Source organism: Leptinotarsa decemlineata, unplaced genomic scaffold, assembly GCF_025532065.1.
Source record: "Leptinotarsa decemlineata unplaced genomic scaffold, Ldec_3_MD MMD2_tig00026330_RagTag_RagTag, whole genome shotgun sequence".
In the NCBI taxonomy this organism is placed as follows: Eukaryota; Metazoa; Arthropoda; class Insecta; order Coleoptera; family Chrysomelidae; genus Leptinotarsa; species Leptinotarsa decemlineata.
Window position 1 is genome coordinate 9,586,585 of NW_027412690.1, and position 15,566 is coordinate 9,602,150.

Genomic DNA, 15,566 nt, shown 5'->3' on the forward strand with positions numbered 1-15,566 from the left:
GATTGTAGTTTACATACACGTAACCGTAGTGCATCACCTCACATTAGTGCTTACACTCTAGTGCAGTCGGACATTGCTTGTTAACTGACTTCAAATTACAGTTGAACTTTGTTTTAGCGCAAACCCAGGTGGGGTTTGTGTCCAACTCAGATCCACTTCAGTGTAGGATTCACCTGTAGTAGCAACATGATCCTGGAACTCCTGACTGGATAGCCCTGGCAGATGAAGCCATTAATGGAAAAAGAAGAGAGACTTCTTATATTCACTGATCTGATAGGTTGTGAACAGATAACTGTAGAAAATTTGAGGTTCAAAAACATACAAAATCGCTTGAAATGTCTAAACGAAATTTCCAAAAGGCATTTCTCGATAATGAATCGAAATTTCCTGTAGAAAACAGACGTCAACAAATTAAGAAACATACTCTGGATAGTGATGAAGAGGATGAAGTTGATGAAGACAATGTTCTTAATGTTGATGATATTGAAGGTGAAGAAGAAGGTATAGCTAGAAAAGAAGGGGAACAAGTAATGACTGCATTCAATATGAATGAAGAAATGGAAGATGGTCATTTTGATAAAGAAGGTCATTTCATTTGGAATAATGAAAAAGAAGTTCGAGACAACTGGTTGGATAACATCGACTGGCATAAAATAAAGAGTTCAAGTGATACTAAGCAGAAGTATAATGTTGACGAACAGGACCTAGTGCTTGAAAGTGACTCTGAGCCTGAAGACGACAATTTTGATGAAATGAAATCTTATGAAAGTATATTATCTTATTTGAAACCTAAGGAAACCATTAATAAAGCAATAAAGAGGTTGGCAGGCGCTGATATGAAGTTATCTAGTGTAGAACGACTGAAACGTAAAAAAGCAGGTACTTTGAACGACAATAAAGATGTTACCGATTTAACAGAGCTTGCCAATAAAATCCTCACCAAACTTGGTAACATGGACATTTATCAAGAAACTTATGAAGGCATAAAAGCAAAACTAGATAAAAATGAAAAGAAAAGTAACTCCAGAGTAAGAGAACCTGAACTTGATATGTATTCTGATGATTTTGAGGTCAAGGAAAAGGAGAAATTCGACGATACTTCAAAAAAAGGTGAACAAAATGATTCTAACGATCAATCTGGGGAGTTGATGTGGGAGTTCAAATGGAAAATAGAAGATGAAGAAATACACGGACCTTACCCTACTTCTCAAATGACCAAATGGTCCAAAGAGAAATATTTCAAAACTGGTGTAATGGTTAGAAAGTGTGGAGATGATTCTAAATTCTATACATCAAATAGGATAGACTTTGAGTTATATGAATAGGCACTTTATTGTAATGACTTCCAAAATAAATATATACTTATGAGCATATGTCATTAAATCCTGTTTGATGAAATTTACCCCTGCTACATGTCCTCAGACACTAATAAAAAATTAAGCTTCTATATCCTAAAAATCAATTACCAATGTTTTGCATGGTATCTAATTTCATCTGAATACTTTCAAGGGTATTATAAAACTGCAATAATTCACTTTGATCCATTTCAATGGTCACATTTTCTTTTTCTCTCTCATTTTTTAATTTGGATAATTTAAATTGTACTCTTGCAACTGGTAAACTTTGTTTGTTGGAGATTTGGTCTGCACATTGAACATTCAGTTCCCAGGACACATTTTCCAATTTCATACCATTTTCGAAATCCCCAAAATGTTCATTAGTTTTGTTTGACCAAATTTTGACAAACTCCTCGGCTTTTTCGGTATTGAAGCCAAGATGTTCTATCAACTGTTTTTGCAGTATCGAAGGTTTCATCATAACTTTACATGACTGCTTGAAAATATGAGATATTGCCTGAACTAGTAATTGCAAAGAGTCTTCATTAAGTTTGAGTGAAGTTCTGAGCTTTTCCAATTCTTCATCAGTGAAGGGGTTTTCAGTTTTTGAATTTGAAATATGAGTAAGAAGTAACTGTAAGGTCTTTGTTGTAAGGGAATTTATAAGATGAACACCATTCAACAACCTGAAACATGAAACAGTTAACAATATAGTAGTACATATGAAAACCCTCCAACTTGGTATTTACAGTTATCCATTTGACTTCCATATTAGAAATTGATTATTTTGACTTGTGTTTTCAGAAACTTTATCAAATATTATGTCTATACCACAAATATACACTAATCTATAATCTATACATGAAAATAATCCAAAATCTGTCAGTTGTCAATTATCAACTGACCAGTGATGCAAGGTAATATTTTCGTTATTGTGTAGAAAATTTGATGAAAAATTTGTGGAATCCAAAAATGCTCAAGTTGCAACAATGTTTGTCTAAATTTATGGGATCACAAAAGTTTTATGTGTCATCTTTTACTTATATTGATATGGATATGGATGTCATATATATAATTTGAAGCAACACTAGAGGACCATAAAAATATGGCCTATGACAATTTTGATTCAAAGTAATCCATTAGGACCAATTTAAAAGTTTTTCAATGTTAATTACTTCGGAGAACATAAAATATAAGATCAAAACAGACTATAGGAGGAGACATTAGACGTAAACACTGTAAGTATATGAAATGAAAAAAATATTTATTTTTAAAATATAAATATAAACCATGTTATCCTTTTTTTTTTTTCGAAACAAAAAAAATATTGCAGGTTTTATAAACATTTCCGGAGTTCTGAAATAATTGAAGGAAAATAAATTTCTCATTATATAAATGGGGCTTGTTCTAACAAACAATAAACGGGTATAATGAAACCAAACTAATCGAAGTGTCAGAGTATTTGTGGATGACACAACTTTGATATATTCCGATAAAATATAGGTGCATCTGACTATTTGGGAATATCAAGCTAGTTTACCGCTGAATGTGGTATATAAACAATAGGTAATTGCTGAACTCAGTCGCTGGATAAAATCAAAGTGGTATATGAAGCGCTTCAAAGCTGCATTCAGCGCAACAATTTTGTCATAGACGCAACCAATGTTGGAGAATTCCACTCTTGAACTATCTATCAACATGGGCACAAAGTTGGGTTATCTCTTTATATCGTCGACATAATTTTACATAACGAAAACGACTTGGTAAAACACGGTTTCTTATGCATCTTGATGACACTGTTCATACTGTGTGAAACATCAGTCGATAGTGTTGCTCTCCATAACACGGCAATCAAGTCGCGACCACGGATTCTGTGGGCAACTTGCGAGACACTTCCAGGACGAGTGTGTCTTTTGTAAATGTGTTCTGTGTCATAAGATATCAGATAAACTTACGAGTTCTGTGCCTCCACCTGTCATTTTATTTTCATATCAGCTGTTTACTGTCATATTTAAATTATAGCTTCGAAATTTGTGTATAATAAAAGATGAGTATTCCCTTGTTTCCGGATTTGAAGCCGCGATTGATGCACTCGTCCTGGTTTGACGTTGATCAACCCTGCGATGATGAAGATGAAGTTTCCCAACTGGAAAGGGAACATCAAAATAGTCTGCAACAAATAATTCACAGAAATTCTGATTTGGTACCTATTGGAAAAACAGCATCAGAGGTAGAAGCTCTCCAAAATATTAATAAATGTCCATTAAGTGCAAGGACTGTGAAAACACTATTCTTGACTTGCAAGTTGGTTTCAATGAATTCGCTATGATAATTTTCAGATTAGCATTTGGTTGTTTGAATGTGAGTCAACAATAGTGTTTTCACAGTTCTCCTGCGGTGAAGTAATTTTATTCAAGTTCATTCATATGAATTCCAAAGTTTTTGTTTGCCTTTGAGTTGTTAACGGTTTTACATTTTTAATAGAATATGGAAGAGGATGAAGAAGAGGATGATGAAGACGATAATGATGACGATGATGAATCTGAAACGCATGATGAAGAAGAAGAGGATGAAATCGAAATGGATGTCTCACAAGAACGAAGTTCGCCTGTTGATGTCAGTATAAGACTTGTTCAAGGACACGGAGTGAGATAATTTGAAACTCACAACATATAAAAGATTTTATGTAATGGAAAATATATGTTTTACAGCTTTCAGCGATATTTTTCCATTGCTTTGTTTTCACAAGTTTAGGTACCAAACCTGTTTCATTATAATCCTAACTCTTCTCCATGTTAGATCAGTTGTAAGAGTATTCATACATTTTTTCCAATGCCATCAATTATATTATGAAGAAGATGAAAGAAAGAAATGTGGAAAATTTTGGAAAATAAAGAATCCATCTAACTGACCTTTTCACAGTTTCCTACTATGGTTTCAACTTAAATTTCAACAACATTAAGCCGTTAGCAATCGTCCTATGGATTTTATATAGACAGCTTAAGTGCTGTCTTGGTATGATCTGTCCTTCAGTGCTAATACTGAGATCTGTATTCTGATAGGCACATTTAAAACCTGTTGGGTAAAATTAATGTAAAGAAAACATTTTTCTCAATACAAAACAAAAACTCTCTCAACGCGCTAACAGAGTTAGCGTCATCAGGAAATGATAAAGTATATCATTTCCTGATGATGCTGTTTTGGCTAGCAAAACCCGCATCTAGAAACAGTATTTTTGTTCTGGTGTGTTAAAAGTGTTTAGATTGAGATCCACAATGTGTAATTAAACATGGAAAGAAGGCATCTACTAACGCTTACCATGTATGTTAGCAGTGAGAGGTCAATGTTTAAATTTTATTTTGAATATTTGTTCTTTTAGCGAATTGAACTCTCAACACAGTAAGTTAATAATATTTCAGCAATTTTTTTGGATCACCCATATGATAAGTCCTCATAAATGATTTTTTATTGTTGTTGAAAATTAACAATCCTTTCAATTCAAGTACTGATACTTGATGGAATTGTTAAAAAACCACAACAAAACTACTCAATTATTGTGAGATTTTCACTGAATAGTGTTTAACTAATCAATAGCTTCCTCAAGCATGTTCATATTCAAGTATGTTGCTTGAATAAAAACTGATCTCATGAAATTATATTTGAACAGTTCGCACAGAAATATTAGTCTATTAGGTAGTTTCTTTCAAAGTGTCGGTTAGGCAACCAAAACTGTTGGCTAGCTGTATTTTGGACAGCCAACTTCCTTCTCATTCTCAATGTTGAAAGTTTAAGAAGACATAAAAAAGCGTCCCTCAAGAATCACATTAAGGTGGCGTTAGTGTACCAAAATATTTTTGAGACAAGGACAGGTAAGTATAAAATGAATCAATTAAATCCCCATTTCACTGATTTATTATGTTTTTTGTCATGATCCGTTTTCACTTTTTTACATCTAGTGCACAAGGTGTCCTTCTGGACCTGGATACTTTATCTTACGGTTTCGAAGGTTACGATTTGAGAAAACGAGTTATAGTTATACGAGAGTGTCTTCTGTCCTGTTCCCTTCTACTGTCCTTAAATACAGATATACACATTCACCGATTAGACACGAGTTAACTCGAATCTTTCTTTCCTTAGTTTGATCACACGCAAAATGCTGACTTATGAACTTCAGTCTGATTCAGATTGAATGTGGCAATAGTGGCATTACTGGCATTAGGCATTTGTATTTGACAAAGAAGTTGGGAAGTGTTATGTATTAACTGTGCGATTTACCGAAACTAGTTAATGAAACTATTTTTTTTATTCATTGCGATCTAATGAAACTGAACTATATCAAGCAGTAAAAGCAAACTCAACACTATAAAATCTAAAGTGAAAGGAATGCTCTATTTCCCTGACCTGTTACATTTGCTTTCCCTCTGAAGGAAATTATTTTTTTAGTTTTTGGTACAAGAGAATAAGGCAAACTTCAGGTGAGTTTTCAAAATATTATATTATTTAGACATGACCTACGAAAAGCTCATTATCATGTACTTGTGGTTTGAAAACAGCTTTAAGCATCACATTACTGTTTGATGGGATTTCCATATGTTAATTTGTAAGAAAACCATTTAAGAAACCTTTCTCTCACCACCTATTTTCAAAATGGAATAATTGTGGTAAAGATTCAATAAAAATATCCAGATTTATCAAAATATAGTTTTTCCTAATTCTAATTGAATTGGAAACTCTTGTTAGATGTAGAATGTTAGGTTTGTCAGACTTGTGTTTTTTAAAGATTTTTGACAGATTTGAAACACTGAAGCATTCGAATAAGCTAATCAAAAAATTAGATTTGAATTAAAAAAAAAATATGAGAATTGAACTTTTTTTTTGTCTAACACAACAGAATATTTTAGTGTTACAATATCTTAGTACTCTACAGGTCATTCATTTATCTTCAATTACGTTTCAAATACATTAACATTCGTTAAAATCTCGAAACATTCTACAAGAACCAAAACTACATTTTAACAAACATTTATATGTTGTACTAGTGCCTGGATTCAGTGGATTTCTTATTAAGCCATCCCAATTTTTGAATCTTCCAAACGCTTCTATGAAGACTACCCATTACAAAGTTTATTACTGGGTTAATTTGGAAAATCATTTTTTTCTCATTCAGGTATGGCAGTACGTTTTCGACTTTATTATCATTGAATATTTCACCTGCTCTCTTATTTCATAGATAAGTAAATGTTTTTCATAATATAACTCAACCTTCATGACAGCAGGTATTGCAGTTTTATTTCAATATTATAGAAATTTTTATAACTACTATGGAATCAATACCTCATTGAAGATTAACCTCATTGTGTGATTATTTAATTATTTTGCTATCTCCTATCAGATTAGTCTTTTCAAAAACATTAATAAAGAAGTGGCAAAGTGTACTGAGTGTGTGTAGTTATCAATTTAAAATAATTTCCAAGGGATCTTTATTTGATTAAGCTTGATTCATCTGAATTAGTTGCTCCGGTTTACAATTGAATATTCTTGGTGAGCTGCTTTTGCCTATAACTTTATAAAATCAAATTGTATTTCTATTTTTAGGTTCAAAAGTATTCTACATTTCATTTTGTTACAACTGAACTCACCTTAGGTGTTACCATGTAATTGTACATTAAACTGTAAGTTCAGAATTTGCCCATTAGAAATTGAAGTACTTGAATCTAACAGGTAGTCAAAATTATTCACTTTTCGGAATTGTGAGAATGTTTTTCAAATAAATTGGATGAATCGAGGATAAAGGTCATCAAACAGATAAGGTTTCACAATATTAGACAATATCATGAAGATATTTCTTTGTTTTAAGGCTAGTATCGTGTTCAGTAAACCTTTTATTAAAAATATTTGATTATTGAATCATTTGGTCTTTGAAATTTGTAGAGTGTTCATTTAAACGGGTTTTAATAGCTTGTTTACTTCGACCAATATACTTTTTTGCAATCCTCGTAGCTAATTTCCACCATCTCGACTTTAGAGTTACCTACTTGTTGAAATGAACAAGCTGGTTTGAAAGCTACTTCCATAATCTTGATATAATCTGCTATTGTATCTCATCTCATACAATACAATCCGGTTGAAATGAGTCACCCCAAATAAGTCATTTGATACTGAGACTGTAAAAAATCGTGAAAACGTCAAATGTTGAAAAAATCTATTAAATGTGTTTTTCCGTTGCTGTTGCCCCCCCACGAATGACAACTCTCAAAAATCGAGACTTGTGCGAGCTAAGAACTAATGAGGTCTTACTTTTTAACGTATGATTCCTATTGTTGTTTCTCCCCTTGAAAGGGTAAAACTATCAACAGCGACTATTATATAGCGTTATTGGAGCGTTTGAAGAACGAAATCGCCGAAAAACGGCCCCATTTGAAGAAAAAGAAAGAGCTGTTTCATCAAGGAAATGCAGCGTGTCACAAATCAATGAAAACGGTGGCAAAATTGCATTAATTGGGCTTTGAGTTGCTTCCGCATCCACCGTATTCTCCAGATCTGGTCCCCAGCGAGTTTTCAAAGACTTGAAATTTCATTTTGTGGAATAAAGCTAATAATCCTGTATCATATTAGCTTAATCAAAATCATGAGTTTATTCGTCTCAACAAAGATAATCACCGGCATTTTAATTCTACAAGTTCCGGTTTCAATTTTATTAAAATGATCTAAAAAGATATATATCGCTCATATAATGATGAAATATGCTAAAATTACAAGCTGTGTGGCGAAATTTCAGGTTAATTGTCCAATTTGAAAGTAAACTATACCAACTCGTGATATCTACCTCAGGAAAATGGTTCGTTAATTTTTTGTAGTAGGACAGTCTATACAATGAACGTTTTACTTTCTTTATTCATGTCCTAGATTCTAATCAATCAATTCAGTTCAGTTTTCAATACGTTTATTGATATTATTGGTCCATTCCTTTGGTAGATTATTGTGTTTAGATAACTTTATTGGGATTAATGTATGTGACAAGAAAATTGATTGACGACAGTTTAAAAAAAGACGGTTTAATAGTTTCATCGAAATATTTATCTGGGAAAAAAGTATTGATAGTCGAAATTTGAGAGAAGAGATTAGTCTACTGTCATTTTATTATCAAAATAAAATACCCATTACTTCATAAATCACCACAGAATAATTGACTTACTTTATTTTCAATTGTACTCCGCTCCAAAATTATCTGGTAACGATAGTCTACTCCCCTTATTCATAGTTGTTGCCCTCCATGTTTCCTCAGTATTCGAGAAAAACTTGCCTCAAAAACATTGGATCTTTCCGTGGATGTATATTTTGAAGTGTTTCTGAAGTAATTTCAGAAACGCGATGAGGTGTATAAGAATTAGGTCAGAAAGATCTAAATTATGTTACGTCAACATCATAAATATAATTGAAAGACAAATTAATTTTGTCTCTATACCATAATTGAAAAAAAGAAAGGTTAAATACGGGTATCAAGGCCAAATAAAATTGGGAACCCCTGGTCTAGAGAAGGCAGGAAAACCATCTAGGATTCCGACAAAAAAAGAAAGGGCCAAGTGAAATCGGGGACCTCAGGTCTAGAGAAGGCACGAAAACCAGCAAGGGTTCCGACAAATAAAAAGAAAGGTTAAATAAGGGTACCAAGGCCAAATAAAATTGGTCAAGAGAAGGCATGAAAACCAGCAAGGGTTCCGACAAAAAAGAAAGGTTAAATAAGGGTACCAAGGCCAAATAAAATTGGTCAAGAGAAGGCATGAAAACCAGCTAGGGTTCCGACAAAAAAGAAAGGTTAAATAAGGGGACCAAGACCAAATAAAATTGGTCAAGAGAAGGCATGAAAACCAGCTAGGGTTCCGACAAAAAAAGAAAGGTTAAATAAGGGTACCATGGCCAAAAAAAAAATGTCAAGAGAAGGCATGAAAACCAGCTAGGGTTCCGACAAAAAAAGAAAGGTTAACTAAGGGTACCAAGACCAAATAAAATTTGTCTAGAGAAGGCATGAAAACCAGCTAGGGTTTCGACAAAAAAAGAAAAGTTAAATAAGGGTACCATGGCCAAATGAAATTGGCAACCCCAGGTCTAGAGAAGGCATAAAACCAGTTAGGGTTGCGACAAAGAAATAAAGGGTAAATAAGGGTACCAAGGCCAAATAAAATTGGGAACCCCTGGTTTAGAGAAGGCATGAAAACCAGCTAAGGTTCGGACAAAAAAAGAAAGGTTAAATAAGGGTACCAAGGCCAAATGAAATTGGCAACCCCTGGTCTAGAGAAGACATAAAACCAGTTAGGGTTCCGACAAAGAAAGAAAGGGTAAATAAGGGTATCAAGGCCAAATAAAATTTTGAACCCCTGGTCTAGATAAGGCATGAAAACTAGCTAGGGTTCCGACAAAAAAGGTTAAATAAAGGTACCAAGGCCAAAAAAATTGGGTACCCCTGGTTTAGAGAAGGCATGACAACCAGCTAGGGTTCGGAAAAAAAAAGAAAGGTTAAATAAGGGTATCTAGGGAAAATAAGGAACCCTTGGCCTAGAGAATGCATGAAAACCAGCTAGTGTTCGGACACAAAAAGAAAGGTTAAATAAGGGTACCAAGGCCAAATGAAATTGGCAACCCCTGGTCTAGAGAAGGCATAAAACCAGTTAGGGTTCCGACAAAGAAAGGACGGTTAAAAAAGGGTATCAAGGCTAAATAAAATTAGGAACCCCTGGTCTAAAGAAGGCATGAAAACTAGCTAGGGTTCCGACAAAAAAGGTTAAATAAAGGTACCAAGGCCAAATAAAATTGGGAACCCCTGGTCTAGAGAAGGCATGAAAACCAGCTAGGGTGCCGACAAAAAATGTTGAATGAAGGAACCAAGCCCAAATAAAATTGGGAACCCCTGGTTTAGAGAAGGCATAAAAACCATGTAGGGTTCGGACAAAAAAAAGAAAGGTTAAATAAGGGTACCAAGGGAAAATAAAATTAGGAACCCCTGGCCTAGAGAAGGCATGAAAACCAGCTAAGGTTCGGACAAAAAAGAAAGGTTAAATAATGATACCAAGAGAAAATAAAATTAGGAACCCCTGGTTTAGAGAAGGCATGAAAACCAGCTAGGGTTCCGACAAAAAAAAGGTTAAGGTTATCAAGACCAAATAAAATTGGGAACGCTTTGGCTAGAGAAGACATGAAAACCAGCTAGGATTTCGACAAAAAAAGGTTAAATAAGGGTGCCAGGGCCAAGTAAAATTGGGAACCCCTGGTCTAGTGAAGGCTTGATGAAAAATGTTCGTGTAGCGGTAACGACAGAAAACATTTCACAACAAAACATGCGACTCAGACCAGTTTCTGTCCGTTTTTATTTCTGCCATGAAATGTATATCTTTGCATAAATGCTGCATTTTTTGTTGACCATCTCACATTCCTGACATCTGAAATATGAGAATAATAATCGTGACGCACAAACTGTATGTTTCAATTGATTTTGTTCGAAATATTATTCTGAAAAAAATTCCGAATTCAGTAAAAATACATTGAAACGTATGGTTGGACATTTCTGTGTGTCGTGCTCTGAATTAAATGATCGAAATTCTACCTCGATAGTTACAGAAGTTGTGAAGTGAGACTTCTCATAATGTTAACTGTAAACTTAATTTCGCTTTTCGATCGTGCGGAACGAACGGACGCTCCAGGCATAACAAACATATTGATGTAATTTCGCAGAAAATTATATTTTTTGTGATTAATTCAGCAGCAATCTTTAGTAAATGGGGGAAGCAAAATTAGAAATCAACAGCGTCTGTTGACACAAGATGAACTAGAGACTTACAGCACTACAGGAGAATTCTTGAGGCGTTCTAAGAGCGGTACCTGTGCGTGTGCGAGGCTCTGAGGACCCCGTTGATTCAGTTCAGCTCGTAGCTGTGGTGTTTAGCCTGTCTGTTTTGGGATAATATCCCGTAAAGTAACACCGAACATTGCTTTAGGCGAGTATGGCCTGTGGGAGAAATTGTATCTGCGTAAAGTTTGGGTCGGTGTGTGACTTAGAAAGTATTTTACGTAGTACAGATTAATAGTCTAACAGACTGATAACAGATTTCTACACATCTACTGCACATCTTGAGGGAGGGGCTTCTCACCGGCCATGACTCAGCCCGGGAGCGGAGTCATGGCCGGTGAGAAGCAAACGGGCCGCAAAAAATATTTTATGAGCTTTCTGGTCGTTTTATACGTGCAGTGGCGTCCGTTTTGGGTATTCAATTAAAATTACTTGTTGAATCTAATAACTAAGTTTATTTATTTATATAAACGAAAAAACAATAAACGAAATTACTAACAAAAGAAATAATAAAGAAGAAATAAGAGAAATCTGTTTAGAAGATGGTGAAAAAATTAATGATCCCCAACCAATCGCCAATGAATTCGTCGGATATTTCACGAAAGTTGGTCAAAACCTAGCAAATGACATTCTTAAAAGGCCAAATTACAGAAAAAACTATCTGAAAAATAGAAAAATTAATTCCTTTTTCCTAGAAGAAACCAATGAATTAGAAATCGAGCGAACTATACAGAACCTAAAAAATAAAAAATGTCCCGGAATCGACAATCTCCGAGTAGAAACTATCAAATTAATAGCTAAAGAACTTGCAAAACTTACCTGATAAACTGGTCTTTCAGTAGTGGAATATGTCCAAACCCCTTCAAAATTGCTATTATAACACCAATATTTAAATCTGGAAATAGAACCAAACTGGAGAACTACCGTCCAATATCTGTTATTACAAATTTCGCGAAAATTTATGAGTCTATCCTGAAATCGCGAATCAGCGCATACCTAAATAAAAATAATATTTTATCTAAAAATCAGTACGGTTTTCAACAGGGCAAATCAACTGTAGACGCCATATCATTTCTCACAAACCACATTAGTAAATACGTTGATAAAAATGTACCATCCCTATGTATATGCGTAGATTTGAAAAAAGCTTTTGACACCGTCAGTCACAATCAACTGCTAGAAGTACTGGACAGCATCGGATTCAGAGGTCTACCGTACTCACTATTGTGCAGTTATCTGAATCAAAGAAAACAATGTGTAAAAATTAAAGACGTCAAGAGTGACCTACACACTGTTGAGTACGGCGTACCTCGGGGAACCGTTTTGGGTTCGCTACTTTTTAACATCTACCTGAACGATATGTTCTCACTGAATGTGGAAGGTGATATAATCAGCTTTGCTGACGACACTGCAATTATTTTTCAATCGGAATCCTGGAATTCTCTGAATCAAAAAGCAGAAAAAAATTTCAAAATAATAATTAAATGGTTCGAAAGTAAATTATTGAGTATAAATATATCCAAAACATTTTACATTACCTTCACTTCGTATGCGAAGAATATACCAGATTTCAAATCACTTTCAATAAAATACGATGACGTAGAACTTTCCGTTTCATCAGTGGATAAATTGAAATACCTTGGTATATATATTGACGCACATCTAAAATGGGATGCACATATTGATTACTTAGTCAAAAAACTACGATTTGTTGCATATAGATTAAAATACGTGAGACCATACCTACAAACAGCCCAGATGCGAATGCTATATTATGCATTGTTCGAAATCCACCTTACATACGGAATAATTGCTTGGGGAGCAGCAAACACAACTTTTCTGAAACACCTAGAACAAACACAAAAATCAGTATTGAAAATTATCCACCTCAAAAAAAGAACTTACCCGACCGACTCATTATATAAAGAAACATCAATTCTAGACATAAGACAACTCTACTTTCTCAAAACTATAATAAGACAACACAATAATAGACATGAATTAATGATAATAGAGCACCAATATGAAACTCGACAAAAAAATAATGCATATGTCCCGAATTCAAGGAAAAACATCCTTCAAAGGTCTTACTCATACCTAGCTCTTCGGTTATATAATCTCGTCCCACATCATATAAAAAATATCAGGAGTGATAATTCATTTAAGAATAAACTCAAAACCTGGGTCTTAGGCTTGCCAAGGCTTCAGATACACCAACACGTTGATATGAAAAATGTTTACTATCATAGTGACATGCATAGAAACTGATTCACATATTCATACAAGAAGATTGATGATATAATTAAAATAATATGTCTGATAATTTTAAAACGTCTTACCTTTTATTTATTTACTCATACCACTTTATATTTCAAATTTTAAATTGTATTCATTAGTATTCAAATTTTAAATTGTATTCATTAGTATTCAAATTTCTGCAGACCCCACGCACAGGTATATCCTTCTGTAGGAATTCTATATTTATTTGGAAATTGACTCGTACAATTTGTATCATTGAACAATGTATCTTTGCCAATATTATTATTATTATTATATACAATTGATATTGTTATAACGTTTTGATTTGAAATATTTACATGATAAATAGGTGGGCTCATTTAAGAAGATATTAGCTATCAGTGTCTTCTCATCAGATAAATCCGATGAAACTTCGCCGAATGTTATGATGTTCTACAATTACCTCCTCTTTTCCTCTTCAAATCGGCCCAGTACGTAGTTACATCCGGGGTACCACAAGGTTCTATTCTGGGACCTCTTTTATTTTTAATTTTCATTAATGACTTGGCATCCTCTTTGAATATTCCTAGCCTACTATTTGCAGAAGACCTGAAACTATATTATAAAATCGACGACATTACTGACTGTCAGCGTGTACAACATGAATTAGATGTAATCAAACTTTGGTGTAATGATAATCGTCTACAACTGAACGTATCAAAATGTAAAATAATATTATTTACAACAAAAAAGCGAACTTTAATGTACGATTATTCAATCAACAAATCTACAATCAATCGCGTACATGAGATAAAAGATCTTGGTATAACATACGACAGTAAATTAACATTTACAACACATTTAAGGAATATGACTGCTGCAAAAATTTCAAAAGTATTGCCACCTTAAAATTGCTATATTCTGCGTATGCCAGATCTAAGTTAGAGTATGGCTCTTTGTTATGGAATCCAGTTTACGACTACCAAAAAACATCAAATGAGAGTGTGCAAAGGACGTTCCTAAAATACTTATGTCTAAAAATTGTTGGTCAATACCTCACGAGAGGCATCGATCATAACATATTGTTGACACGATTTGATATGAAATTTTTGGAAAATAGGAGAGTTATCCTTGGTATAAAATTCCTGCATAAATTACTCAACAACAATATTGACAGTACGGTTCTTTTACCCGAGATCAACTTCTTAGTACCTACCGAGAAGTGAAGGTCGACACAATGTGGAATTATATTGCGAAGCATCACGCACAAATATTATGCTACGATCACCATTGAATTTTATGTGCAGTAGCTTCAATAAAATCTGTGAACACTGCGATATTCATTTTGACTCTCTGAACGCCTTAGTATCTTGTATCCATAATCACTTTTAATAATACTATAAATAACTATTGTATCAGTACTGTACCTACTTTGTTTTAGCATTTACTTTTATATATTTCTGTATTTCATTATTTTTAATATTTATTCCATATACACTCTCTAATAATAGCATTTCCTGTAACTGGGTACTCCTGTTGTAAATAAATCTCTTTTCTTCTTCTTATTCTTTTACAAGATGTTTGATAGATTTTCGCCATTTTTCGCAATTAACATTTTTCCAGGACTTCTTAAGTCTTTAAAAATAAGTATTTTGACATCTTTCATTTTAAATGTCTTGAAGTATCTCTAAAGGCGGATTTTCACCAAACGGACTCGCTTGCGACTAGTTTGCGACTGATTCGCGTGTTTTGTTTTGAAATGTTTTCTGTCATTTTCACTACACGAGTAGTATTCAAAATGCCTTCTCTAGACGATGTTTCTATAATGGCTTGCCGTTTTTTATAATCTATGTGTTCTGTCCACTATGTGTTCTGTCCACAAATTTTCCTTTTGATTTTCTCACGGACAAAGTATGATGAGCTGTTTTCTCGGGTTTCGCTCCGTGTTCTGTGTATTTTATCCCCATAAGGATTATTTTCACAACGTTTCGGCAAAGTCTCATTTGCCATCTTCTGGTGATGTCTCAGTTTACTTGAAAAACACTATAAATGAAGTAATAATGTCACGCGAAGTCACACTGAAACAAAATAGTGAACTGAATAGTTGGTGTCACCAACCGTTTCCACATGGCGAACTCCGTTTACAAAAA

General features: G+C 33.9%; 4 protein-coding genes across 9 annotated transcripts in view; 3 read left to right on the forward strand and 1 right to left on the reverse strand.

The window, feature by feature from the left end:
* Positions 1 to 252: 252 nt before the first annotated feature.
* On the forward strand, positions 253 to 1,369 carry holn1 (CD2 antigen cytoplasmic tail-binding protein 2 homolog holn1). The gene has a single exon (XM_023169664.2). It carries the CDS (start codon positions 336 to 338, stop codon positions 1,323 to 1,325), a length of 990 nt encoding a protein of 329 aa, XP_023025432.2. The 5' UTR covers positions 253 to 335; the 3' UTR covers positions 1,326 to 1,369.
* LOC141485722 (COMM domain-containing protein 10) lies at positions 1,314 to 2,230 on the reverse strand. The gene is made up of 2 exons (XM_074183025.1): positions 2,076 to 2,230; positions 1,314 to 2,023 (listed from the first exon to the last, which is right to left on the reverse strand). Exons 1-2 carry the CDS (start codon positions 2,105 to 2,107, stop codon positions 1,459 to 1,461), a joined length of 597 nt encoding a protein of 198 aa, XP_074039126.1. The 5' UTR covers positions 2,108 to 2,230; the 3' UTR covers positions 1,314 to 1,458.
* Positions 2,231 to 3,317: 1,087 nt separating this feature from the next.
* Positions 3,318 to 4,054, forward strand: LOC111513454 (anaphase-promoting complex subunit 15). Its single transcript, XM_023169663.2, has 2 exons — positions 3,318 to 3,567; positions 3,822 to 4,054. The coding sequence occupies exons 1-2, from the start codon at positions 3,385 to 3,387 to the stop codon at positions 3,990 to 3,992; spliced, it is 354 nt and encodes a 117-aa protein (XP_023025431.1). The 5' UTR covers positions 3,318 to 3,384; the 3' UTR covers positions 3,993 to 4,054.
* Positions 4,055 to 5,486: 1,432 nt separating this feature from the next.
* Positions 5,487 to 15,566, forward strand: part of Ctr1A (Copper transporter 1A) — a 35,019-nt gene continuing 24,939 nt past the window's right edge. Inside the window, exon 1 of one of the 6 annotated variants that reach the window (XM_023169668.2) lies at positions 5,487 to 5,812. The gene's annotated coding sequence lies outside the window, so the exon portion shown is untranslated. Of the gene's footprint in view, positions 5,813 to 6,724; positions 6,879 to 6,989; positions 7,010 to 15,566 lie in introns of those variants that run through there. The other 5 variants (XM_023169667.2, XM_023169672.2, XM_023169669.2 and 2 more) reach the window with 5 other exon arrangements.

Coding starts and splice junctions, on each gene's coding strand:
- holn1 (XM_023169664.2), top strand. CDS start 336: ATGTCTAAACGAAATTTCCAAAAGGCATTTCTCGATAATGAATCGAAA.
- LOC141485722 (XM_074183025.1), bottom strand. CDS start 2,107: ATGGAAGTCAAATGGATAACTGTAAATACCAA. Junction 2,024..2,075: donor TGGATAACTGTAAATACCAA/GTTGGAGGGTTT, acceptor TTCATGTTTCAG/GTTGTTGAATGGTGTTCATC.
- LOC111513454 (XM_023169663.2), top strand. CDS start 3,385: ATGAGTATTCCCTTGTTTCCGGATTTGAAGCCGCGATTGATGCACTCG. Junction 3,568..3,821: donor TTGGAAAAACAGCATCAGAG/GTAGAAGCTCTC, acceptor CATTTTTAATAG/AATATGGAAGAGGATGAAGA.